The sequence below is a fragment of the Neolamprologus multifasciatus genome, chromosome 12 (genome assembly GCF_963576455.1).
Source record: "Neolamprologus multifasciatus chromosome 12, fNeoMul1.2, whole genome shotgun sequence".
Lineage (NCBI taxonomy): Eukaryota > Metazoa > Chordata > Actinopteri > Cichliformes > Cichlidae > Neolamprologus > Neolamprologus multifasciatus.
This window is the reverse complement of record NC_140450.1, coordinates 24,080,383-24,107,463: the sequence shown is the minus strand read 5'-3', so window position 1 is coordinate 24,107,463 and position 27,081 is coordinate 24,080,383. Positions and strand designations below refer to the sequence as shown.

Genomic DNA, 27,081 nt, shown 5'->3' with positions numbered 1-27,081 from the left:
TTTTGCAAACAAACAAAAAACAGTCAAATTGTGCTTTTCAACATGTCAAAATACAAAACTGGTGGACTAAAAGCTTAACAGTTTGCACAGGTAGTGAAAGTGGGTTGCTTTTAAGCTAAATGTCACATTCATTAATAAAGCTATTAGAATTATTGTTATTATTTTTTATTTTATGGTGCAGTGAATGTGTAATAGCCTATTAGAGTTGATTACAAACTAGCGGGTACTCTGGGAAACTGTAACCTGCGAGGAAAATCATTCAGGAATATTTTAGCTTTAAAATGAAATATTTCCTATTCCAGCGCTAATGACAGTCCAGCTACCCCACCATCACCCCCTCCCCGCTATCAATTCATCTTATCAGTCCACAGTATCACTTATCGGTGAGTTTGTGTAAATGGCAGCGTGTGGGAGAGCAAGTGCTGCAGCTCAACTAACAGCATTCCTCCTCAAAAGAGTTTCTCCTGTCCTTCCTTCCTTCCTTCCTTCCTCCCCTCCCTCTCTCCTTTCACTCTCATATTGTGTCTCTAACGAGTCACGTCCTTCTAGCAATTATTATGAAATTAAAGCTATTTTCCACGGCCGATGTTTGCCCCGGTAATAACCACACCGAGATAGGCTTCATTCATTTAGCGTTTTAGTTCAGCTCAATTCCTGTCGCATTAGCAAGAGGAGCAAAATCAGAGTGTCACTCAGATATTCTGCTTAATGGTTTGGCGATGGCCTGGCCCCTTTTCTTTTTTTTTTTCTCCTTTTTCTTTCACGATCCCCCTAACCCTATCTCTCTGCCAATTACGCTGTTTAATCTATATGTAGATAATGGTGTCCAGGACCTCCCTGTTGAAATGTCAGGTGTGAAGAGGTTATTAGCTAACTTTTAATTACTGTCCATCATTCACCAGGCAGCAGGACAGATTGGTCTTCTCCAGCTGTCCGCTTATCTAGTCTCCGAGTTGGGTGGAGGTGTGGAAAAAGAAAGACGTTTAGGAAGCACCAGGTCTTCCACTTAATATCACCATTTTTTTTTACGTTATTAACTAGACTTAGTGTTTAGAAGGAAGACACAGGACCGAGGAGGAAATGACCAAGTAGATCATGTGTCATAGGGTTTAATAGAAGCTGTCCATGAGGTGAGTTGCTCAATGGAAGGTGACTGTGATGCTGTGCGCTGTATAATGTGCAAACATTTTGCAGAAAATGTGCAATAATTTTAGCATCAAAACAAAACAATCTCTGCTTTCCAATAATCTGAAAATAGTTGGCGCTGGTTATCAGAAATGCCGGTCTACCGACACTTTGAACAACCTGCATTCTAGTTTAAAGTGAAGCTTAATAGAGATCAGCTAGATCATAAACGTTCCAGCACAGAAATATTTTATGAACTCCCCCCAGTTCATGTGTCAAAACCTATGTTGTGCGCTGAAAGACCAACAACCCCAGAGCCACAATTGGTACCCCTGTCTTCAGCACTTGTACTTGCTCTGCTGTGTTGCTCCAGTAGGGAAGCAACAGGATGTAGTGCAGACAGATGCCAAGGAGAGTGGCTTTGGAATTGTCTGTGGAACTGGTGTCGGATATGGTGGAAGAGTTGGACTCAGCGTTTCCCAGCAAGACACAACCGCTGAAAAGACTGATTTCTGATGGTTGGTGCGAGACCATTTGATTCAAGACTGTTGCACATGTACATATAATGTATAAGTTGGACTTCTAGCCTGGTTTCAGTTTTAGTTCTCATTGTTTCTTTAATGCCCTGGGTTTGCTTTACTGCTACGAGCACTCCTTTTTTTTTTAGCTGCTCTCTACCTGATGGAAAAGGAACTCCCTCTTCCTTCTGCTTGTTCCTCTTCTTTACATGTGTAACTTGTCTGCTTCTTATCCAGACTGAACTGAATAGGAAGTCTCCGTTAACTTCCACATACATTTTTGCAAATGTATGTGGAAACAGGACACAGGTTGTAAAGGTTCTACAACACGACAACAGCGCACATACAGCAGGCCTGGAAAACACTTTTTCCCCTAAAAAATAGAAAACCTGAAGAATATTGTAACTAGATTCACGTCTTCATTCAGGAAGCAGCGACACATAAAAATACACACTTGCAGCGAGAGCGATCTCTTTTCAGTCCTTGAACTGTCTTTCAGTGGTTTTACTATTTTAAGCTCTACAGGGCAGAGCACTGCTGATTACAGTGCCACAAAGAGAAATACTTCCCGGGCTTAGGTTTTCTTCTTCTTCTTCCTCGCCATCTTTTACAGCCTACACACACATTCCGCTGGAAGTAGCGGAGCTGTTATTTCAGCAGGCATCCTCCATATGATGGAGGCTCTGGTTACAGAGGGCTGCTTCTGGATCGCACACATAATTACGCACGCACACATGAGCAGTGTGCTAAGACATTCCTTATTTTATTCAAACAAAGAAGAAAACGGAAATGGATAATTGGTAAAAACTTGCAGAAATTCTGACACAATTAGATAATTGTGGAAATTACTGATTGCTTACATCAACACACACACACACACACACACACACACAAGCTTTCGGTCTCTGCCTCTCTCTGTCTTTGGGACATAAATGTCTCTGTGGTATCCAAGCCTGTATAAACTTGAGCATTAGTGTGTTTTCAAAACTAACCATGCGCTAGAGGACATCATTAAGCCGATTAAGGCTTTTCATGCAAACATACCTGCCTTTGAACTGAGGTTTGTGTGATATTTAAGACTTTAAGTGGAGCCTCACTTTTCTGTGCGGGGTTTTGTGTGTGTTAAGACTCTGCTTTCAGAGCTCTGCGGTGAATTACCGCTGACCCATGAAGACCTCGGGCCCCCCAACTTCTGCCTGTGGAAACCCCCCTGTCATCTGGATCACATTGGGCTCAAATGGGGGGCAGAGCAGAACCCAGTGTGTCTGACCCATGCAGATCAGGAGGATGCTGGAATGAAGGTCCACTGCGGTGTGTGTTTCGCTCTTTCTGTCTCTGGCGCAGACACACAAACCTGTATGACGTGATGGATCTAATGCACACAGTGTCTGCACATAATGTTTCTTTGTACAAGAGAGTTTTAAAGGAATACACTCATATCCTACTAACATTACTAACCACGTTTGTTTCACCTTTGCGTTGTAACACACTTTGTGTATTTGTAAAATCAACATTGCTGAAAATGTGGTTTAAAAGGAATCATAAATGCAGTGTTTGAAGCAGGCCTGATGTAAATGTGAAGGAGTATCAACAGAATAGTCTGAAACATTGCGCCATCACAAATATGTGTCCGCTCGACTTAAATATAAGAAGAAACCTGTGCTAGATTTTACATCGTTTTTATCTCCCAACATGATGAGTTGCTGCCCCCTGCTGTAAGTTTGCATCCACGAAAAAAATGCAGTTATTTTAGACATGAGGAACATGGTGATCTGACTGATCAGCCAGACACATGCATAATATTTAAAATAGTTTAGCAATACAACCACTTCCCACTTTGATGCCAGCGCTTCTCTGCCATTAATGATGATTTAAAGATCCATGACATTTCTTTGAGAGATAAAATACTACAGGTATGTAAGCATTTCAAGATAAACAGAGCTTCATCATTTGACCTTAACCAGATCCTTTTTTATACCTGAGCAGCTGTCAGAAACAAATACAAAAGATAAATGTTGAATGATGTCATCCCTGTTATCAGGTTAAAAAAAGGTTATTGAATTCAGAAAGGTTGTTGAGGCACTGACACAATGAGTGTGTTGCAGTATTTATGGGTCGTAAACACATTTCGTTACACTAACACTCCTTCAGCTCCCAACAAAATGAACTAGTAGCTATTTACTTTATGCAAAATATGAAGCAATCTGGTCATTTTTTCTATACTCATTGCTAATATTATTTATGTACGTATTTACAGAATATACATGCACATATACATATATTATGCATATATATTTATTGCTGATTGTGAATTAATAATAAATAATGTTACAAATCACTAGCAATATTATTTTCATTATTTTTGATGCAATATTGTCTACTTTATGGTTTATACATAGTATTTTATATTGAATTGGAGCTGATAAGATACAATACCAATTGTGTTCTGATGGCCATTGTCTTCACATTTTAAAGCAATGTGTAACCTTGAGTGTCATTTCTGATCTGCGCTTGTTGCTTAAAACTAACTCCACGCCGTCTGTGACCGAAACAGGACAGGAAACACGGGCCCACAGCCTCATGACGAAACGCTATGTTGCAAAAAATTTTATTAACTGGATACAAAGTTTTAGAAACAAAAGTTACAACTTTACAAAAATATTCAGAAATTGTTCATGAAACAGTAAACAATAAAATCACTATCAAATTACTGTTTTTTAACTTTATCAACACATTTTCTTTGACCTCCTGCTGTTCTTATGGACATTTTGCTTGTATTGCTTTTTTGTTTTGTTCTTTTCAAAACACGATTTATGTCAGTGTAAACATTAATGAACATGCTGCTTCCACATAATACATAAACTGAGAGGTTCAAGGATTACATTTAGGCTGCAAGAGTATTTGGAGGTTTTTGCAGTGCTCACAGCCAGTTTGCAACTTGTTTGCATTTCCACACAAACACACCTCTTGTACACACTCGCTCTTCTCTCTCCCTCTCGCACACATTCAAGCACGTTGTTGAATTTCATTCTGTTAGTAAGTGACGCCCCAGCATCGATCCCCTCGATGCTGGGGCGCTTCAACAATTCTGAGCAGAGAGTTATTGATTCTAGTTAATTTTTGTTAGGTTATGTGTTCATTAGTAGGTTAGTTTGTTAGTTTGTAGAGAGCTGTTCAACACTCTTCTTTTGGGTTAGTGAATTGTTTTGATGACTGTTGATGACTGTTGTTCATAGTAGGTCTGTCCAGTGGTATTGCTGGTATTGCTGGGCATGCTTTGATTTACTCAAAGTTTAGCAAAGAACAGCAAACAAAGACATTAGTAAGATGGACATTTACAGGATCAAGACTGTTAGTATCAGCACCAATCAGGAGTTAGTACTGAGGTGTGCTCAGCTTCTGTCTGACATCACCGCCCGAGCTGACAACAAGCCAGGCACTCACCTGCAGGTTGACCGCACAGAGCACGTACAAATGCAAAGGCTGACCTCTCTGAATCTGATCACAATCGTTTTTGCGTTGATTGCTCGTAAGTGTGTGGTCAACCCAGTTTGATGTCAGCAGCTGTTCCCGCTTGTCTTTTCACCTTGAGCTTAATCGCTTTCTTTCACTTTCCAAGTCCCGAAACCCTTCTTGACATGCTCAGTGCAACATTTTTCCCGACTTTAACGATTTATTTAAACTTCTAAAAGAAGGGATGCAAAATCATGCAAAGGAAGTATATGCGCTGCAGACCGCGGGCAGAAAGCAGAGGGTTAGTCAAGTTAGGGTTAGAAATGCCAGCCAACAGCATTCTCAATACAGGTTAGTAATCCTCCAACTGTTAGCACATATATTAGTACTGTTAGAGATTAGTGAGATACTGTTAGTACAACCCAGATGTGGGTAAAAATCTATTTACGCATAATTATTAGCATTTGCTGAAATTGGCTTCAGTGTGAAATGATAGGACTGTAGGCATCGGGACAACTTAATTAATGCCAGCGGGCATCGTTTAGAAAACTACAGACCATTAATTTCCAATGGCATCCTTGTGATCTAAATCAGTATAATAACTGCTACTTCAGTGAGGTTGTAACAAATGCTAAGAACCATTTGTAAATGTTGTTTTATCCCTTATCTGGTACATCCAGTGGCTAAAAGAATATAGGCCTGTTATTGAGTGTGCAGCTGTGAAAACAAAAATCACAGTAAAGCAGCTTTTAGCTTCAGGCCCGTTACAAATACATTTCATCTGACTGATAAGAGACACATGCAGACATACGTATAGGGTACATGCAAAGAAACACGTGCACTCACGTAGACACCCCCGTAACACGCACACACACACAAGTGTGATCAACTTTAGAGGTTTCCACACAAACAAAAACATACTGTGTGAATGGCACATTGGGAACTTGTCATTTTCACACAATTTAGCAGCTTTTTTTTCAAATATCAGAGCTTTGCACAAATCTGTCAGAGTAAACTCCAGCTATGAAAAGACACAAAATATAGTCTTGGTGAAACACTGCTCGCTTTGAGTGAAGTATCTTATATAGGAAGAAACCGTCAGAGGGTTAGAAAGAGTAGAGGTCACCGCACGCGTCACTGTTTTTGAACAGCAAAATAAGGTCAGAGAACGGGCCAGGACGCGCTTTTACTTACAAAAAAAAAAAAAATCACACTGCAGCAAAATATTCTGTACAACACCCATGAAATATCTCCCTGCTAAATCTGAGCACACTGATGTTGACTACGAAGCAACAAGTGAAATACTGTTTTCACTGATTTGCAAAAGCAGAAGTCATCTCTCAGTAGGAAAACACTGGAACACGGACTCGCTCTTCTGAAGGTGCAGGGCAGGGAAAATGGCACTATGTGGTCATCACTGCAAGACAAGTCACAATAAAGGGAATTAGGATGGTATAGTGTAGTATAAAATAATATAGATATAGTGAATGATGGCATGATTACAAAGATATAGTTTTGTACTGGTTTGAAAAATATTGACAAATATTTCCTTTTCTACAAAAATCTTGAATAAAATCACCCGAGGGGCAGATTATGCTAATATGATTTGGTCACATGATCCAAATTGTGGTTTATCTCACCTCTTAACCATAATCATGAAAAAAGTACCTATATAGCAAGCATAATAATAATAATAAATGTCAGTGATTAAGCACATAACTGATCTCCCACGTTCTATCTGGTCTTCATGTATCTGTCCTCTGTGCCAGCATAGAGGCTTAACACAAACACACAGAGACACACACTCACACAAAAGCATGACTGAGTCCATAAAAAACTGGCTCTGTATTTTATATTCATCGGCACTTATATAAGAAGTCACTGTGTACAACATAAAAGTGAATGTGGAGGAATAAAAGTCAGTGGTATAAATCTGTGGCTAGATCCTGTACCAGTCCATACGCAGCACAGTAGAGGGCAATGGAGCGAAGCCACCGGGAGTACAATGAAGTCCTGTCAAGCCCCTCCATCTTTTTCCATCGATGTAACTGGAGAAGAGCACACAACACAAAGCAGCAGAAAAAAGTGGGACACAACCCAACTGTCCTCACAAGATCCCCCAGGTACTGGTTGTTCTTTCATCTTTCTTTTGTTTCTTTTTATGCTTTATATTTAGTCTCAGACACGGTGGACTGAAAAACACCCACTGTAAAAACATATGAGTCACTTAGGATAGGAGTCAGTAATATCAGTTATCTAAATGACTGAGTAATGCTATTAAATTTCCGTGTGACCTCCCTAGAGATGATAATGATGACAATCCAGTCTGTACACATAACCTGTCCTGTTGTTGGTTCCCTTCTGGATCCTCCCAGCATCCTGTGTGTCTCTGTCTGCAGCGCTGTGGATGAATCTACAGGGAGTACCTAAAAGGCAAAATACTGAGTCAAATGGACTTGTCTATATACTATAAACTATGTATATACTTCATATATACTTCATATTAGATGTGAATTTAATATTAGAAGATCAAAGTTAAGGCTGGGACTATTTGACATTGCTCTTGGCAAATCAGTGCAAAAATAATGACTACAGCTTGTTCTCTGCAGATTAAAGACATATAGGGTAGGTTGCATCCTGCTGTATTGAGAGATGTATTGAGATTAAAAATAACTACAAGATTTTTTTTTCATATTCTATGGTAAACGAGCATACACCCTACAGCCTACAAGACATATTCTCTATAATAGGCCCTCAACTGGAAGGATTAAAGGAGTCAGTGTTTGCCTAAAAACATAGATCTTATTAAAGGATTGGGAGGGATAGAGGGGGGTAAAAGTTGAATGCAACGGAAGAGCAGAATAATTGGAAATAAATTAGCTATTTTTTTTTCCTACCAGTGATCTCCGGGATCCACATCCACCTGTCACCAAACGATAGCAAAAGATCGCTCCTTCTTCGCCTTTTATCTGCTTTCTTCGTCTTCCTCTACCAGGCTGACAGCAAGCCGATCAGACGGGAAAACAGGCGTCGTGTGTGTGCGCAGTGATTGCGCCCGCACTGAAAGGCTGGTTGGATCGAGTGGCAGCACGCTACTAACACGAACCGCGGCTGTGCGTCCTCTCTATATGGCTGCCGAGCGGAGAGAAGCAGATGTGGGAGTGCCAACAACAGCTGCGCACTGACGGGAGTCCAGTCCATGGAAAACAGTATAAAGTGGAGTCGGAAGCCTCGGGACAAAGAACATGAGCGGAGGGTATTAATGAGAACAGTAACTTCTTTCACTCAGCGCGCAGACCTGAATTAATCGCTGGTCTCGGTCTCCAGCTGCTGCCACAGGTTTATGGTCTTTTGTATGCGCCCCCTTCATCCACCATCTGTGTTTCCCGGGCAACGAGAGGACTGCCTGCAGGCACCACCAGCAAGGCCTGCATGCAACCACCTCAAATCAAGGCACACTACAGTGACGTGCTGTGATTCTGCTTACTGTAACATAACCAGTGGTTGATGTTTCTTCTTTGTTAGGTGCTTTCTACACGTACACACGCATAATCTCACACCTCTTCTTTTGCCTGCTTTTCATTCACTCATCCAAACTGGTGTTTGAACAATATTTCTTATCTTCTCGGCGCTGTGATTCAACACATTCAATTTCAAATAACGGGTACTCGACTGAAAATGCCAAGTTTACGAGTAAATCTCAGCAAATAGTAAAAGCTCTTAAAAAAACTGGACAATTGCCAACTAAATACTTTTTCAGACACCTAGCTATTATCTTGATTTTAGTTCATGAGCAAAAGAGCTCACATTACTCAGATTTAAGCGAGAAATTGCCACAAACGTAGTTTAATTTAGTCTTAATTTTCAGCTATTATTAATTAAAGGGCTTAATTATTTCAGAGCAAGTCAACGGGAAAACTGGAAATAAGTTGTAAAAATCTCGTGGATAACCAGAAACTGGAACAACATCAGGCTGCGTGTTATCAATCATGAGCATAAAAGAGAATCCGATACAAGCTGTTAACCTCTGATAATTCTCAGAAAAAGAAATGAAAAGTTTCCATAAAAGAAGAAGAACAAAACCGGTGAAGTGATAAACGGATGAAACAAATAGTGTCTATCAAAGAGAAAAGCTTTAGAAAGAGGAACATATGTGGACGGGGACAAAGATCCTGACCAAAAGAATGTGGTTCTGCCAGGGGTTGGATCTCCTGGGCTGCCAGTGTAAGCGGGACACTGGCTTTTACTCTTGATTTTACTGCCAACTAAATAAAATGCTGCTTTTCTAATTATGGACCTGGAACATTCTTGACTGGCTGAGTTAATCAGCTGATCTCAGTTCAACTGGGCTGCATTCCACTTACTGAGGAGGAAGATTAGTCTGAGAGACCTGACAAGAAGCAAGAATGAGTTGCTTTCAAAATCACAGCAGTCACTTAAACACTTAAACATTTAAATAAACTTAATGATGTGATGATCCTGTTTTCTGTTCTGTATGTCTCAGTTTTCCAGGTCATGGTAGGCTAAGGAGCTTGGTGGTGGTGGTGGTGGGGGGGGGGCACCTCACTGGACTTCTTTATGTTTCGTGAAAATGTTTCACCTCTCATCCAAGAGGCTTCTTCTAAATAAAATACCCGGGACTTTGCATCATTTACCTGAAGAAGCTCTTGGATGAGAGGAAACATCTTTATGAAACGTAAAGTCCAGTTGTTTTCTGTGCCTTTAGTTCCCTGATTGCTTTAGTTGGTGAAAGGTTTATTAATCTCCATTTTGCAATCCCATTCTTGTCTCTGCATTTATCTTCTATCTCTTTGTCAAATTCATGTCTCAGTCCTGGTCTCAGTGCTGGTTATTTCCTGTCTTATTTTGATAGTCTCTCGTCGTGTGCTTTCGCTTTGATTCTATTCCCACACACTTATTATCTGTTATTAGTTTCAGCTGTCCTCACACCTGTTGCTTGTACCCTTGTTATCCTTTGTGAGTATATGTCGTCTCAGTCCTCTCTCTGAGCTGTGTTGGTGTCCTGGGTGCCTGCTTATCTTTGTGCTTTTGTTGGAGTGTAGCAATAAAGCTGTTTTTTTTTTCAGTTTTATGCCTGTTGTTCCCAGTCCTGCACTTTAGGTTCAATTACTGAGGCCACACAGCAAATCTTGATTTTTTTTTAAAAAGTCATTAACATGATAATCATAACGTTGATGATTCATTAAAACTGGGATGTTTAATGTTTGTTTGCTTGTTTTCACAGTGTAGGTTATTTGAATTGTGATCCCACTTTAAACCCACTGCATACCTGTCAGTATAAAGCTGCCTAGTACGTCACTAAGAAAGGGTATTTACATTTCATTAATACGACCATTCTATCCACCTGGTAAAACCCCCATCCAGCTGGAGGCGCCAGCTTGCGCACTCACAGATGTTTGGCCTTCCTGAGTCGCCGTACCACTGCATGTACCTCGCTGGCGCGATTTGTATCATGGAAAGGAACAAACTGTGAAGCATCGCTGAATGTGACGTTATCCATGCATCCTCCAGCTCCGTCGGCTCTCTCGGGTCTGTGCCGAGTCACCGACTGTCTTTACCTGAGTAATGCCCGAGCGGCCGGTGATCCCCGCCAGGTGACTGGCTGCGGGATAACCTGCATCATCAACGTCACTGAGAAAAAGGGCAGCGTCTCGCCCCCTCCAGGGGTGGGGTACTTCCACATCCCGGTCTCTGATACCCCGGTCTCTCGACTCAGCGATCACTTTGACGAGGTGGCGGATAAAATCCAGGTTACAGCGGAGAGCAGCGGCCGCACGCTGGTGCACTGCAACGCCGGGGTGAGCCGCTCCGCAGCCCTGTGCATGGCTTACCTAATGAAGCACCGCGGTGTGAGCCTCCTAGAGGCCCACGGCTGGGTCAGGACCTGTCGCCCTGTCGTGAGACCCAATAACGGGTTCTGGAAACAGCTCATCCAGTATGAGGGGGAGCTTCGTGGTTGCAACTCTGTCCGCATGGTGTCCTCATCCATGGGAGAGATACCTGACATTTATGAAGAGGAGGCCAGGAATATGATGCCACTGTGAGGGAAGCACGCTTCTTTGTGTGTGGTGGGAAAGTGGGACATAATTTCACAGTGATCTGCAGTGTGCTGGCCTTAACTGTAAAATCATGTGCAGCCTTGAAAGGAAGCATAAACAGTGAACGCGTTCCCTCCAGGCCCTCATAATAATGGGCAGTTGTGCAGAGTAACTGAGCTACTGTATAATTTATGCCTGCTGTGGTTTTTCCATGGTGCATTTGGCCACCTCTTGCTTGATTATGTGAGATTTTTGGTGAGCTCAGGAACCGCTGGCAGATATGAACCCTCCATCATTCTGCAAAATGCTCAAACATCCAGGAGGAGTGAGATTTACCACAACACATTTGTCATGAATGGGAGCTCTAAAGATAGGCTAGGCTTCTACTCAATGTGACTAAATGCTGCTCCACTATCTTTCAGATCAATGTGTACTTTTTATACCACAACATTTATCTGAAAAATTACAGGATGTCATATTAAAGGATTGAAAGCTTATAAAATACAACAGAATGAGTGATTGTTATTCTACATAAAATTAACCAAATCCCTCAATAAGGCAAATAGTATCATCTGCACTATTAACACTGATCGAAGAAAAATGGCAGCCACGAAATTCTCTTGAGTCATAAGGAATCATTGCTGGAAGATGATCCTAGTATCAAAATTGTGGCTCAAAGAGCCACAAGAGGGGGGGGGGGGGGGGTGATGATGAGTTATCAGAAAAACATCCAGGTTATCGGTTCTTGTTTCTGTTATTCTGCGTCACTGTAATAATAAAAATATTTTGGCTTTAGAGTGCAACACTGATTTGAAAATAGTTTGGTTGTGGTCTTGGATCTGACCTTAACCTCCTAGGACCTGGCGTCCACATATGTGGACATCACATTTTGGGTTATTTAGACCAAAATACTCAATTTTGCTCTACAGGGGCCTGATATCCACTTACGAGGACATTATACTGCCACTGTTCTATCGAAATTTTAAACAAATATCCTCATATGTGGCTCTCATTTTTCTTAGAAACAAAAATCTGATAAAAAAATAAATAAATAAATCTGGTAATTCTTTGTTTTTATAATTTCATTGGGTCCCAATATGCCCAAATATCAAAGAGAAATTAAAAATGCATGCCGTGGTTCAGGTCTTAGGAGGTTAAATATGTTTTTCAACCCTGAAAGTTTAATGTGGCCATCTTATGTATGGTTATGAGGGATCAAAAGTGCTGGGAAACTCGTGTCAGATATCAGATTATGTACTTTGAGACCCTGTAACTCTGAATGTTCATAATTAGTGATGGGCAGATGAAGCTTCATGAAGCACTGAAGCTTTTCATCCAATTGGTTCACCCCAGCGCAAAGCTTCTTGAAGCTTCATTTGCTCTAGTAGGACATCTACTGGACGTAAAAATATTAGTTGGCATGAATTTGAAGAGTGTGGCCTTTTGCACACAGCCTGTAAATGTCAACAACAAAAGGAGTGTGTAAAACATCTATATTGTAGTGATGGCAGTATACTTTGTATATTTATGCTGGCAGTATGGAAAATGATCATTTGGAAATGCTTAAAATGGAAATGATCATTTACTGTGAGGTGAGGTGTGGTTGGGGTGTGGACAGTGGTTGTGCTTTTGTAACGTTCAGGTATGGACAGCTACACACTGAGGCTTTGAGCCTCAGTCCTGCCCACATTTTATTCTGTAAAAACTAAATTTTCACTGCTTTTATGACGTTTTTAGTGGGGAGAACATAGCTAGGATTTAATGATTTAACAAATCTTTTAAATCCTTTGTCCTCCACAATGCTAAATGGCTGGGAGTCCTCAATCACCATGCTAACCAGGTCTTCATCTATTTGAGATTGTTCTCCTGAGGAAAGACAACAAAAACAAAGCACAAATATAAATATTACACACGTCAATTATTGCATTGTATAATATTGTTATATCATTTAGTAACATTACTGCATGCTATATTATCATGGCATTTGATGGTTCACCTGGTCTTGCTCCACAATCGGTGTTCCCCCTATTCTCATGCAAAGCTCTGTAGTGCCTAAGCATGGATGAGGTGTTGTTGTTATATCCCAGCTCCCTGGCACATAGCAAACACTTCACCTTGTACAAATGTAAAGACAGCTTAACATATGTTTTATTGCACCATCAGTATTATGAAAATACATCTTCTGTAGAAATTTACATAACTTGTTGGGAGGAATAAAATCAAAATGTTCCCACACAGGGGAGGACATCCTCCTCTTCTTAGCTGGCTCCATTCTCTCCTGACTTTCTCTCCTCACTCTCATAAACCTCCAAACTCTCTCCAAACTGTCTCTAACTCTCACTAACCGCAACTCTCCATCAAACACCTACATTTTTGAATGAAGTCTGAGGGGTTCATATCGCTGTCATATCTCGCGGCAAAGTTTGAACCGCTTCATGAACCAGTCACGTGGTACAGCCGGGCAGCGAGGCTTCGGACGTCATCATTTTCAGCTCCTCCCATAAATGAAGCAAGCCTCGATACGCGCTTCGCGGAAACGTCCCCTCAATTACTCGACACACGCTTCGAAGCCTCGATACAGAACGTCACATCACTATTCATAATAATAATAACAATAATAATAATATAGAAAGTTTATGCATGAAAAACAAAATCAGCTGACTCTGAGGGCTCAGGTGGAAGCTGATTCAACACTCACTTTGCTTTTAAAATTGTCCAGAAACTCCAATAAACTCTTTGTATACTTTTTATGTGGATCAATTGTACATTTAGATAAAAGTTAAAGTCCCGCATTCACAGCGTTGCTAACTGAACTATTTTTTAACATTAATGCTTTGATACTTTTTACTCTCAAAGTCAAAATAAGAGCTGTGAGCTGTGTGTGAAGGCTGTTAACAAGTCCGACTCAACTGAGACAAGACAGTAGAAAAAGCATTTATTTTCCAATAACCATACAACTGAGCTGGCTCACCTCTCACTCTAATGAGCAAGAAAGCTTTTTTTTTCTTGTTTTTTTTTTATTTTTTTATTTTTTTAAATGGACAGTCAGTCCTTACAACAGAGAAATAAAGTCTACATGGCCATGATGTTTTCTAGCCAATTACGGTGCTTCATTAAAACAAAAAAAAGATAATTTCACTTAATTCTTTGATAAAAATATACATTTTCATACCATAATATGGGATTCCTTAAGCCAAAAGAAAACAGCTCTATTTCTTACACAATTAGCTTTACATGCCCGCCACCTGCAACGAACAGCGAGGAAACTGAGGAAAACGGGTACAATATCAGAGCGACGCCACGGATCACAGTAAAACTCATTCACAACTTGGCACAAGTCTGTCGTTTCTTTTAAACATAAACACACATCTGTTACAGAGGAAATGTGAAATCTTTATATTTAAGTGGTCATCCCCGAGACACACATCTAGTGGTACAACGTAAAAGTATTCTTCTAAACCACAGACATGATGGATAGTTTTCAGATCTTTAAACGCCACTTTGAAAAAGACTGGTCGTCTTGACATACTGTCTGAAATAAGAGATTAACATGCGCACCCAGTAAACCTAAGACAAGTCTCAATTTTTAAAAAGGAGTAGTCGGCCATCATACGGTTGCTCCCTTTATGCCACGAGTTTGCATCACAGCATTGACAGTACGTTCATATCTGCATCCAACACAAACCTACAGCCAGCTTAGTGTTAATAAATATAGATTCCAGTCTTAAGCAGCGCATCGCTAAATGTGCATTTATGTAGTCTTGAACAAATGGAAAAAGTTCACGCGAACGCCCGCTTAGAAAGTCTTACAAACAAAAACGAAACAAAAGATGGTTTTAATTTTTTTTTTTTTAATTAACCATCAAAGTGTCTTTTTTAACGTTCAAATGTCAGATTGTGTTCTGCAATCAGTTTATTGTAAACATTGTAATATTGTACAGGTGCATCAATGAGCTGCTGCCCACGTAGGGTGATTTAGTGTAGGTAGAATAGTTATTAATAAGGAGCAACCTCTAATCACAAGTCTGGTAATGAAGTTATATTTGGGAAACTGCTATAAAACACTGTTTACACAATCCCTGTACACTAACTTTGTAGTCCTCATCGATTCTACATTCACAAATATTGGAAAGCAAAGATGTGCTTTCCAATATTTGTGCCAGGCTGTGGCTGTATTTAGCATGCAGATATGAGAGCAGTGACTTTTCCTTCTTCCATGGGTATATTTAAGCCATTACCTCCTTCTGGATTACGGTTGTTACTACATTCACACGGCCTACACTGCAGAGTCTGACCTCCAATATGACACTTTTACATCTTAATGAAATCTTGATGTATTTTTTTTTTAAATCTAAAAGACATTTTTAACAACCGCAAATAAAAAGCACATTACAGTATTTTACAAAGATTCCAATGGCTTATTTAGGAGTAAGGCTGGAATTTGCTACTTCAACATCCTGAGCAAGGACCTTTGTCAGGCCAAACTACAAGTGAAATAATGACACAAGTGCAAAAACGGCATGCCTATTTTACCTTCATTGCACTTCCCCCATTCCCTCAATAAGGCAAATCGTGTCACCTGCATAGTCATGCAATAAACATCTAAAAAGGTCCAAAATAGAAGAATGTTCATTTAACCCGAGGTGTAACCCAGAGTACTTCAGTAATATATCGAACACCGGTATCTGCGCTCCTTCATTTCAAACAGCCAACAGCTGGCTTGAGATCAAATCTGAAAGAAAAGAAAGAAAGAATTGAAAAGTTACAACATTTCTTGAAAAAGAGCCGCAGAGAAATGTATTTCTTTATACAAGCCACTCACCTGCTGTTGCAATTTTTGGTATTCTGTGGACTTAGGTCGACGTGCACCTCTGGACTGCTTTCCTTCCAAAACAAAGGCGATTATCTGGCGGGGGAAAAAAACGATTAGGCAAGACTGGTTTGGACTGCTGTAAGAAGTCTGATTTTCAAAATAAGGATAGCTAAGCTAGCCAATGTTAGAACTGAGTGTGCTACACATAAATGGACAACTAGGTTTAAAAAAAAAAAAAAAGCTTTAGCTAATGTAAAAGTGCTTTTCAGCATTAAACCAGAACAGCTGAGAAATGCGTTTCTTTCCTTAAGCTCAGTGGAGATATTTACACAACTCTCAACTGAATTGTTGTGTGTGTTCTACACAGGAAATGACCTGCGCCTCAAAAGGCAACCACAAGTGCCAAATATATTTTAGGCTCAAAGTGCAGTTTATCTTAGTTTAAGCACCAGAGTCAAACTTTAAAGTGAAATTTTAAAAAAATATTTTTCTATGTGTGTATTTGGGTACAAGACTTGGGACATCAAGCCGGTCTAACAGCAAAAGTACCTTGCGCTTGTTGTGGTAAGTGATGTAGAGCACTGCCACCAGCACAGCTGCGGAAACGAGGTAGGCAAAGAAATGGCTGCTTTCCCCGTTTTCCATCATTTTGGATGGGACGTATGGAGCTTTCGCCTCTTTTCTTTTAGTCGGCTCCACACCATCCTTTCCTTGCTCTTCGCCATTAGCGGGGTTTGGAGTTTCCTCATTGTCATCTATCGGATCGTCACCAAGCCCTTCATCATCATCCTCATCTACATCATCTGCTTGGATTTTCTCTATGGTGTTCAATTCATCTTTAGGTTTCTCTGTGGATGTGCTTTCGATTGCCGTTTTTTTAGCATTGTTTTCTGTAGGAGCTTTGTCTTGTGGACTTGCTTTTTCTTTGTCTTTGGTTTCAGGCTCCGCTTGGTTGGATTGCACATGTGTCTTATTGGGCAGATTGTTTTTCCCTTGGGTTTGCTGACCAGAATCCTGTTTTCCATCGTGCTTATCATTTCCATCCTCCTGTTGCTTTTCAGTTTGACTCTGTGTATCTGTTTCAATTACAGCACTTTCCGGATTTTTCTCGACTGCCTTGGACTGTTCAGCTGATGTAGTCACACCCTTCTTAGTTGAGCTGGGTGACTCTTCATGTTTTGATGCGTTAACCGCCTTTCCGGTGTCGTTACCAGACACGCTTGACTGAGATTGATCTGTTCCATTTGTATCATTTACTGGTGGGCTTTTTGCATCTGTGGAGACTTCACCCTGTGCTGAATACAAAAACAAGAGCAATCGAATGTAAAATGTGTTAACTGGGATTTTGAATTAACTATTTATTACATGCACATCTGCTTGTTTATCCTCACTACTTATTTCTTCCTCTGAAATATTATTTAATCTATTTTTCTCTTCTCTCCCGATATCTTTGTAACATTATTTATTTTTCTTGTCAGCTTCCTCCAAGTGATTACATTAAATGGGATTACTCAATTACATAATCGAATCATGTCTGCCATGAAAAAGATTGGCAGCAAAACATTCCAGAAATCAAAGGACAATATAGCAGACGTGGATAATACTAGACTGTGACAGTGACCACTGACACTTTGAGTGTATTTGCTTACATATATGACATACTGCGTAGACCTACTACTATAGGACTAATACACCAGTTATCAAGGCTGGATTACCCACCATGCAAAGCAAAAGGTCAGTGGGCTACAATATGTCAGCTGACCTCATTAATTTGTTAGGTTGACTACAAAATCAACTAGGGCTATGTGCATATTCCTTAAAACAGTTGTAGTAATTTCTTTGCAGTTAATAGTTTCACACATAAATCATACAAAAACACAAAAAAATAAGCAACACGCACTAGGAATCCAGTATTTTTTATCATCCTGATTTTCAACTGGGCCAATAATCAGCAGAGTGAACAGTATATGCCATTAGTATGTGGTCACATGACTTGTGTGGATCAGTGGTGCAGACCATAATTAATACATAAATAATGCTGAGATTTTTTTTTTTTGCTAAAAGAATGTAGATCTGTACAATAAGTTATAACTCATGAGTAATTTTCTTAACATTATGCTACGGAAAAAATGATCCAATAGTGTCCACAGTTTTATCCAGCAGGTTTGAAAATGTATGTAGTAGAGACCAACTGATTTATTGGTGGGTCGATATTATCAGCCGATACTGGCGCTCCACCTATCCTGTTATAAAGGTTGATTAAAGAAAGTAAAGAAGAAAAAGGTAGAAACACCCTTTAATCGTGTTATGAGTCTTAATGTTGCATTGTTTGCGAACTAAAGGGCAGTCTACAACTTCCCTGTTGGCAACAGGTACCACAAAATCAACAAGCAACGCCAGGCAGAGCTTAGGCGAGTAAACAAGTAAGTGCATAACAAATGTCAGGGAAATCTCTTTAAGTTTCATGTGTCTGAAAAATAAACTATATATATTGGCCAATATATCCGAATATTGTCGGGGTTTTTAATCATAACTAAATATTGGTATGGATATATCGCCTGTGTCAGTTGGCCTCCAGTTGGGAGGAATTATGCCAGATTACGGTGAAAACCTCGTGTGAATCCATATTTTGCTATATTCACTGTAAAGACAGGGAATATTATGATTATGCACAGGTGTGTATAGTAGAGTACAGCACAAGTACACATTCCCCTGCAAGAGATCACAATAAGTTAATTATATCGCAAAAGTGAAGCGGTGAAGGAAAAGGAGACTGGATGAACGCAATCCCTCCCAAGCTCTTAAGAAGCAGAAGGATATCCTATTCACGTAGCACCTGCGAGCCAACCTGTTAAACCGGGTCGACTGCTCAAGGAGGATGCGGAAAAAGTCAAGATTATTAAAATAACAGAAAAAGCTCAAATGAAAAACTAAACAGACTAAATAGCACCTATTATGCAATCGCCACCATCCACCCCTAATCAAAAACAAAATTAAAAAATAGCTTCATCAAATAAAACATTAGAATTTATTTAGCTTTTATTGTTTTATTATTCTTTTTATTTATTTATTTCTGCAGTGGTGTAAATCAGTCTATTCTCCTTTCTCCATTAAAAAAAAAGGGACTGTTTTGACATATATCGCCTATCGTCTTTATCAGGGATTGTGGGGAATCCCATAATTGCTCAACCAACGCAGGCCTAAAGCCAAATAAAAACGCAAAAACAAAACTTGACTCACCTCCGATGGAGCTGAAACACAGGAATATTGCAGATATTGTGAGCAGCAGCAAAGCCGTCCTCATCGTGTCGGCTGTGTCCACACGCCAAAGAAACGCAACCCGAATCCGTCTAATTTCAGCTGCGGCTCCTCAGAGCTCACGACGCAATCCGAGCTGACAAACGCAGGCCGACAGGTTCAAGAGGTTTGACAGGTCCTGCTTCCGTGTACGAGCTGGCATTTCTCTTCTTCTGCGATTGTAAACACGTGAGTGAAGTTTAGTGCCACCTAGAGGCTACATGCTTTTATAACAAGAACGTGCTGACGGAGAAAGCGTGGCGATTGTGGTTTCATTACTTTCATGTCCTATATGCTGTGCAAGACAACATACGAAATCAAAATTGAAGGGAAGAACATTATCACTTATTTTGAAACTAAAGAAAAAAAATATGTGCCATTGTCAATCTTTATATCTTATTAGGGAAATTCCATATACATAAATGTAAATTTCAAAACTCAACCCCATCATTTAATTTGTTTTTGATTGAAATTGAATATTACTTAAACTCTCTTAAATTAACTTCCAATGAAAAAGGTTTGTCATTGATTGAAATTCATTCAGAAATGTTTAACGAATGAGCTGTCACAACTTTCAAGTACAAAGTTGTTATGAAGTCTGTCACATTCCCCCCCCCCCCCACACCTTTTTTTTCCTTTTTTTCTTTCCTTTATTTATTTATCCTTTTTATTTCATTGTACTGTATATTGTTACTCTTATTTGCCTTGTATGTCTACTGTACAAACTGAACTGGAATGGCTGAGTGTTCGCTTTATAATTTCAATAAAGTTTGAAAAAAAATTACTTTCATATCCTTCTTATTGTGCAGTTTTATCATTTCAGCTGCCCAGCTCAGCCTGTGACACCGCTGAATCTCTAGAGCACATCTATGGTAGTATACTGCACGAAATCATTATGCTTTTGTATTTTTTTGAGTCAATATTATGATTTATTTTTATTTCGTCTCAGTTCACTACCAAAGTGGATCTGCTTGTTTAAGTTGGGTTTGTTTGTTTGTTTGTTTGTTTGTTTGTTTTTGCGGGGGTGGGGTAGTTGTGGGGCGAGATTTGACACGTTCAAATGAGGTGTTACAATAGAAAAACCTTTCAGTGTCATCAAACATGTGCACTAATACCTCGCCTTGCTTCTTTTGTTGGAACGCCATATTAACAGACACTAACACTAATCTGTAGTTCTCTCTATTTTCAAGTCAATCCGTCTATTTTCTTCCACTTATGGAGTTCAGGGTCGCAGGGTGGGCGGGGCCAATCTTTTGTATGGCTAACACACAAGCACAGAAAAGCATTCACATTGCCTATGGGCAATTTTAAATGACTAATTAACCTAATCCCATGCATGTCTTTAGACTGTTAGGGGAAGCCAGAGTACCGAGAGGTAGATAACTTTGGTGCTTAAATTATGATAAAGACGTGTCACTATAGGTTAAGGGACAGTTTTTCATGTCCTGCTCCCAGTCATAGTGTATCACCATTGTTGTAACAATGTTTCCTCCAACGTTTCCTCCAAATATGCCTGCAGGTATTACTGTATTTAATTCCATATATGAGTAAAGACAGGGATGTTCGAGGCAGCTCTGCCTTTACCCGACTTAGTTTAATTTAAAAGCTATGTGGAAACCCCTAAAATTACACACATTACACAAATTTAGGGCACGCCTATTTGACCTCATGAAAAAAAGTTGTGTTTATTATTCTCAATGTCTTTTATCCACCATAGAAGAAGAGATGGGGGTCTCATTTGTGTTATACTGCCACACACGGGTTAAGTGTAGGCATTGTTGATATTTTTCCTTCACGCTTGTCATTTCACCTTATCAGCAGATGGCAGTATTGGCATGTAGTGCAATTAAAAAAACACTTTACTTGTGCCATTATCTATGTAGGTTAACTTTGCTTTGTTACATTAAACCAAACGTAAAGGGTATGGAAAAGCATTTCTTCTAGTAAGCAATGGCCAAAATAAAACACCACAAAAAAAGCCATGACAATACCAATATCGCTGGCCTTGGAGCTGAACATGTTCAGCAGTTTCAGAGATAATGATCTAAATGTTAATTAGAGGTGTTTTACATCTCAGTTGGGTGCAGGAGACCTTCAGGCTCTTGTAATGAATTTGTCTTAATTGTGGCAGGCTATTTGACATTTGAAAAGTCCGATGATCCCTCTCATTCTTGACACCCATTTGCATTTCCATCTTTAAGGTCAAATGGGTATGAATAATACATTACGGAGGTTCTTAAGCTCACAGCCAGCCATACCTGTCTTCACAAACGAGCCAGCTGAGGCTTGCTCAGCTCAGTGAATGCTACAGAAACAATCAATTAATATCACTTTGGGAAACCGCATGTGAAGCATCCTGTAATTAGTAGGAATATAAGGTCACAGAGTCAATGGCAGATATAGGTTCAGCTTTTTTTTCTCCTGATTATGCTCATGCATAAACACTGGCCTTGCCTTAAATGTGCTGCAGCTCACAGTTTAAGTGACTTCTCAGATAAGAGATCTGGAGGCAGCATTACGCAAGTAAGGTATCAAACGGTTAACCTGGAATAAATTTAAGATCAAAGGAAGGCCCAAAAAAGGAACCTTGGCAAGAGATTGGAGGAATTTAATGAGCAAAAATTAACATGTATTAAATCTGACCTCGTGCTTTACATGGCAGATGTTGAGCAGAGCAGCATCCAGACACGTTACTCGAGATAAACAGCCGTGTGTTACATGCTGACTGCAAGATAGCCTCTGTTTGGTTTCAAGTGGATGGTGTGATTAAATAAAAAATATTTCTTTCAATATAGCAAGACCAATTTAGCATTTAAAAAATAATAATAATAAACAGGCACGGGTATGGAAATGTATTTACCTGCACATATGAACTTATTCACTTAGAGACTGGGCTTCATAATAGGGGTACTGTCTTTGGAGAATTGAACGCCGGGCTGGATGCATGGCCTCGAGGAGACAGATTTGCTGACTGTTTTGACAACTCATTACCTGTAATTTCACTGATGGATTGGTGAGGTGGCTCAGAGCAGGCAGCCGTGGCATCAGAGCACGAGCGGTTTGTGTCTGGAATGATGTAAGATAGAATGGCAAACAAGCAAATGCTTATTGTGCCTAATGATTGCTTAAAACAGAGCAGGGCACACTTGACAGTTTGGTGCCTCTACTATATAAGGCCCCAAACAGAAACGCATCCTCAGTCCCGCCGCTCTGCAGTTTTAGAACAATGTTTAAAGTGAATTTTAAAAATATATGTGACACAGACCACCTTTTTTTTTGCTGGCGGCAAATGGATGATGCCTCTCTGACAATGTCATTGATTATTTATGTTTCATCTGAATGTAGAAAATCAGCTAAGACAGACAGATCGTTCTCTGTATCATCGTTAAGTCTTTATATGTAAATGCATGTGAAAAAGTAACATTTCCCAGCTCCCTGCGTCTCTCCCAGCAGGTAACATCTTGCTTAAGTTAAATTGGTAGATAGAGGGGTTGTAAGTGATCTCGTCCTGGCCGGCCTCCCCCCCCCTCTGCTCCCACATAATTGGTCCATCCCTGGCACTACTACTCATCTCCAAAGCCACCAAAAACTGTAACCTACCTTGTGTATTTTTTCACTAATTGAAATGCCTAATGAGGTCCCAAGGGCTCCATCCCATTACCTCTGAGTTAATTAAAGCCTAAGCAGTGTGCCAAACGGTGAATAAAGATGCAGCAAAAGTGCAAAAGGAAAAAAGGGGAGCCCGAGTAGGGTACGGTGCACTGGGATGGAGGGTTGACCTGCTTTTTTTTTTTTTTTGTCATTGTTGAGGGATGCCACATTCCAAGAATGAGCAGATGTCTATTATTTTTTTATTTGCGCCTATACCGGGCTTGAAATTTCCATTACCCTGGCTCATGCACTCATTTTCCAGTGTGGTTAGCCTAATTCTGCTTTATTAAACATTAAAGTCTTTGCCACCGTCAGGAGGGTTTTGCTGAAGACGTTCTCACGTTAGCGCTGAAGGATAATGCAGGCATAAAAAAAATGACAGCTGTGTTTGTTTTTTGTTTGGCTGCCCCCTCCAGTTTAAATGCAGCCCTGATAAAATCATACTTGTCTTTAAATGTGATTTTTCTACATCTACAGTGTCATGCCCTGTGGTCACTTTTTATAGGAACGCTAATTCAAACCACATCACCTTGTTAAAGCAATTTCTCCTTGTTAAACGACCAGAAACAGCATTGAAAAGACAGACTTGAGATATTTCTTTTAAGAAACAATTTCAAATGTTTATTTAACATGTCAAAGAAGGGGCACACACTCGTGAATTTAAAAAAAAAAAGAGGGGTTGGGGGGGAGAAGGGGGTTGCAATTATTGGCCAGTACTAAGACTTAAACTTCATACTAACATTAATCAGGTTTTGGCTAAAGTAAAAGTGTGTTTTTTGTTTCTTTTTTGCTTTTATAAAAGAAACTATGTACATTGGTTCATTTATACAAGAGGTTCATTGGATAAATGCATCAAAAACAAAAACAAAACAACAAACCAAAACAAAAAAAAAAGAAACCAGTTCTGCAGTAAACTTTACAAAAAATACATTTTTGTTTTCATTGAGAGGTGTAGAAAAGGAGACGGTCAAATATTGACCAATAATATTTCATCCTTTTCATTATTTAGAAAAAAAGTTGTTCTAATAACTATTTTTTTTTAAAGAAAAGCAATCAATATACAGCACAATAAATGGGGAGGAAAGAAAAATTGCCTTTGTGAATTCATTCAGTTGGTTTGGTAACCAAGGAGAGGGGCTGCGACTGGAACAGGGCATGATGGGAATGAAGGGCCTGGTGGAAGGGCGAAGGGGGAGACAGCATGGAGGGGTGCAGAGAGGTGAAGGGGATTGGCCGGGTGAGGATGGGTGTGTTTGACTGGCTACCTGAAGTACCAACGGGGATGGAGATGGTGGGTTGGGAGGAGGAAGAGGACGGGGTGGAGGAAGAGGAGGATGAGGAAGAGGAGGATGTGGACCCGGAAGCTTTCCCGGGTATTGAGAAGTGGTGTTGCATGCGCCCCTCCGGTTTGGTGGTGAGCGATAGCGGCTGGGCCTGTTCGGAGTGAGTGGCAGCGGGGGCGGCGGGGGAGGCCAAGGCCGCGGAGGGAGTCGCCGGTGAGTCCAGCATGCTTCCGTGAGACGACGCGGGGCTGTCGCACATCTTCTCCGAGGTCAGGTACTGCACGCACTGCTTCTTGCTTCTTATCGAGAAGTCTGCGGGGAAACGAGGAAAAGTGAGCAAACTGAATTATGGATCCGCCGCTGACTTCAAATCTGGTGCAAGTCCCTTTATGCCACGTCCGACAGAAGTGAATGAGTGATTATTTAAGCAATGAAGCACGATGTTAAAGTTAGAAACAAGACCTTTTTTTAAACTGACAACAAGAAGACTGAAACAGGATGTTCACAGCATAATACGAATGGTATGTGTGTATGGGTCAAAAGAGGAACAACACAAAATGTACACAAAATGCGCACTAAAGAGTGGAAAGCTCCCTTTTTTGGCCAATTTGCCATGGTAACTTGATTGCACAATAGCAGACATACCTACCACTATTAGCAATGAACCTCATAAGCTGCTTGTCAAAGTATAAAAGCAGGGAAAGGAGTTAGTTAGAGCCAGCGAAGGACAAAATTCACGCAGAAACAAAAAAAAGGGGGAAAGAAAATAACAGAAGAAATGTGCAGTGTCAGGTTGGGCTTGAGCTCTGCAAGAAAAATAAAGCCCTCGCTGTTAGTTCCTACAATTTTTCTTTCTTCTCTAATGTGAGGGGGGGGGGGGGGGGGGAACGAAATAAAGCCAGTCAGGAAGAAAATGGCCCCTTACCCTCTGGTTTTGAGTCTGGTTTATTCTCTCTCTTCCTCTTTTTCCGTTTTCCCTGCACACATGAAACAATGCTGTTAAAAACAGTTTTTTTCATAGCGAAAGCAAAGAAAATTCACCAACTTCACTTCAAAGATTAAAAGGGCAGTTTCTATAGTCATAGCTGGACTGAACTTTAAAGGGAAATGAATTTAAACATCATCCAGTCACGATATGAGACCTGAGAACAGAAATGTGCCACTCACATAGTTATCTCGTGCTGACCATCCCGGATAGAGCTGGGAGTGAAGTTGCCTCTCTTTCCTGGCCAGCTCATAGTATTTGGCTTGCTCCTCTCTTGACAGGGAATGCCACTGTGGACAGAGTATATCAAAGGACCTTTAAACACTCTCACACACACACATATATGTATGTATAAACTCCAATGCCTTTGTCTGCACTGCTTACCCGTCTTCCAAGGATCTGGTTGATGGCCGCGCTCTCTTTCAGAGTGCACTCTGCCACCACTTTGGCTCTCATCTCCTTCATATACAGCATAAAAGCATTCAGAGGCTTCTTGATATGAGGCTTCTTGTCCTCTTCTTTCTTGGCAGGAACGGGGGACTTTCTGCTAATCCAAAACAAGAATGAAAGTAGCCGTGTGAATGACCAAGTAAGCACGAGTAGATTTTAGCATAACGAGGGGCAGCAACGAAGGCAGGTTTTTGCTGAATCGTCTTACGCGTGCATCGAGGGGCTGATGTCACCGCTGGGCTCCTGCTTGATGGCCGGGGAAACTATGGCCGGATGAGGAATGCCGGTCTGGTGGAGGCTGTGCGGAGGTGGGGTGACCATGTGAGGGGAGAAACGGCTGGACACCAAGCTGGGAGGGCAAAAAGGGGGCAACGTTTTAACAGCGGGATGTAACAGCGCACCTCTCTCAGCTTGACAAGGCATAAAAAAAAAAAAGTTCAGCTAACCTGGCACATAACCGCCCTGCCTCACCCTCGGGGTGAAATTCACTGTGCCTACTGCCTCCGTCTAGACTAAATTCATACACACAATGAGTAACATGCTTTCTTTTTTGTTCAAATAAAGACGTTTTCAAAAGGCCTTTTATTCACCAAAGGCTGAAGAAAAGTGGAGTGTGTTGTTACCATGGCAATGGCAGGGCTGTGACACCTGAAACCTCTTTCCTTACCACGTCCCAGACCGCGGAGAGCGCTCTGACAGCCGTCCACACAGAACACCTTTACAAAGTGTCTCTCTCAATTTCCAGTAGTTAATACAAAGGAGCATTGTAACAGACAAGAGGGGGAATTAAGCTCCACAGGCCAGGATCAGTCACTCTAGTTAATGTTAAGACTGGAACATTCACCTCTTTTAAGTGTTTTAGCATGTTACACAGGCTGTCGTTAGTGACAGCACACATATGTATTATATATGTGCCTTATTAACCTACATATGTGATGATTTCTAACCGTCACACTCAGCAACATGTGTTCAAACCAAACTTCTTGTCTTATAAAAAGCCTAAAAACAACTCAGTAAACAGGAGCTAATTCTCAGTTCATGTTTTATTTTCCCTTTTTTTCCCCCTCGTCTTTGATATTCTTAATAATTTATACTGCATAAACAAACAGGACCCTTATGACTCCCCTGGTAATAAACCTTTACCAGCTATCCTTGTAAACATCCTACTTATTCCCCAGTGAATAACTCAAGCTGCTCCGAGTGATGGCATGCAGTCAAGCTCTGTATTTTGAAGATATTGCTTCCATTAGTGTTCATCATTGTTGCCATAAATTTTTATTCACGCTTTACACTTACGCTTTAAACGTATATCTTACTGATACTGTCGAAAGTGTTTCGTGTAACGTCTTCGTTTCAGCGGGTTTCTTCCTGGGTCAGAGAGCCTCACCGCGAGTTTATTTCAAATCTCCACGAAAGCAGAAATTTTGCCACAATATTTGGCACACAG

General features: G+C 40.5%; 3 protein-coding genes and 1 long non-coding RNA gene across 5 annotated transcripts in view; 1 reads left to right on the top strand and 3 right to left on the bottom strand.

Annotated features, from left to right (window-relative positions):
- Nucleotides 1-4,234: 4,234 nt before the first annotated feature.
- LOC146507051 (uncharacterized) lies at nucleotides 4,235-8,556 on the bottom strand. Its single transcript, XR_014877215.1, has 3 exons — nucleotides 7,994-8,556; nucleotides 7,049-7,522; nucleotides 4,235-6,513 (listed from the first exon to the last, which is right to left on the bottom strand). It is a non-coding gene; the product is annotated as an uncharacterized LOC146507051 (long non-coding RNA).
- Nucleotides 8,557-9,656: 1,100 nt separating this feature from the next.
- On the top strand, nucleotides 9,657-11,735 carry LOC146507050 (dual specificity protein phosphatase 18). The gene has a single exon (XM_085180344.1). It carries the CDS (start codon nucleotides 10,616-10,618, stop codon nucleotides 11,159-11,161), a length of 546 nt encoding a protein of 181 aa, XP_085036470.1. The 5' UTR covers nucleotides 9,657-10,615; the 3' UTR covers nucleotides 11,162-11,735.
- Nucleotides 11,736-14,075: 2,340 nt separating this feature from the next.
- On the bottom strand, nucleotides 14,076-19,433 carry tgoln2 (trans-golgi network protein 2). The gene is made up of 4 exons (XM_085180343.1): nucleotides 19,209-19,433; nucleotides 16,518-17,263; nucleotides 15,978-16,061; nucleotides 14,076-15,887 (listed from the first exon to the last, which is right to left on the bottom strand). Exons 1-4 carry the CDS (start codon nucleotides 19,270-19,272, stop codon nucleotides 15,882-15,884), a joined length of 900 nt encoding a protein of 299 aa, XP_085036469.1. The 5' UTR covers nucleotides 19,273-19,433; the 3' UTR covers nucleotides 14,076-15,881.
- A 1,409-nt stretch (nucleotides 19,434-20,842) lies between these two features.
- tcf7l1b (transcription factor 7 like 1b) overlaps nucleotides 20,843-27,081 on the bottom strand; it is a 33,358-nt gene continuing 27,119 nt past the window's right edge. The window contains exons 8-12 of one of the 2 annotated variants that reach the window (XM_085180340.1): nucleotides 25,843-25,983; nucleotides 25,569-25,731; nucleotides 25,367-25,474; nucleotides 25,125-25,176; nucleotides 20,843-24,511 (exon numbers count right to left, since the gene is read on the bottom strand). In XM_085180340.1, the coding sequence (XP_085036466.1) occupies nucleotides 24,021-24,511; nucleotides 25,125-25,176; nucleotides 25,367-25,474; nucleotides 25,569-25,731; nucleotides 25,843-25,983 (955 nt within the window). In that variant the 3' untranslated portion in view covers nucleotides 20,843-24,020. The remainder of the gene's footprint in view (nucleotides 24,512-25,124; nucleotides 25,177-25,366; nucleotides 25,475-25,568; nucleotides 25,732-25,842; nucleotides 25,984-27,081) is intronic. The other variant, XM_085180341.1, reaches the window with a different exon arrangement.

Excerpts from the sequence above, each read along its gene's own strand:
- tgoln2 (XM_085180343.1), bottom strand. The coding sequence starts at position 19,272 with ATGAGGACGGCTTTGCTGCTGCTCACAATATCTGCAATATTCCTGTGT. Across the intron at positions 17,264-19,208 it reads GTGTTTCAGCTCCATCGGAG|CACAGGGTGAAGTCTCCACA; the intron begins GTGAGTCAAGTT and ends TTTTGTATTCAG. Across the intron at positions 16,062-16,517 it reads CTTACCACAACAAGCGCAAG|ATAATCGCCTTTGTTTTGGA; the intron begins GTACTTTTGCTG and ends TTCCCCCGCCAG.
- LOC146507050 (XM_085180344.1), top strand. The coding sequence starts at position 10,616 with ATGCATCCTCCAGCTCCGTCGGCTCTCTCGGGTCTGTGCCGAGTCACC.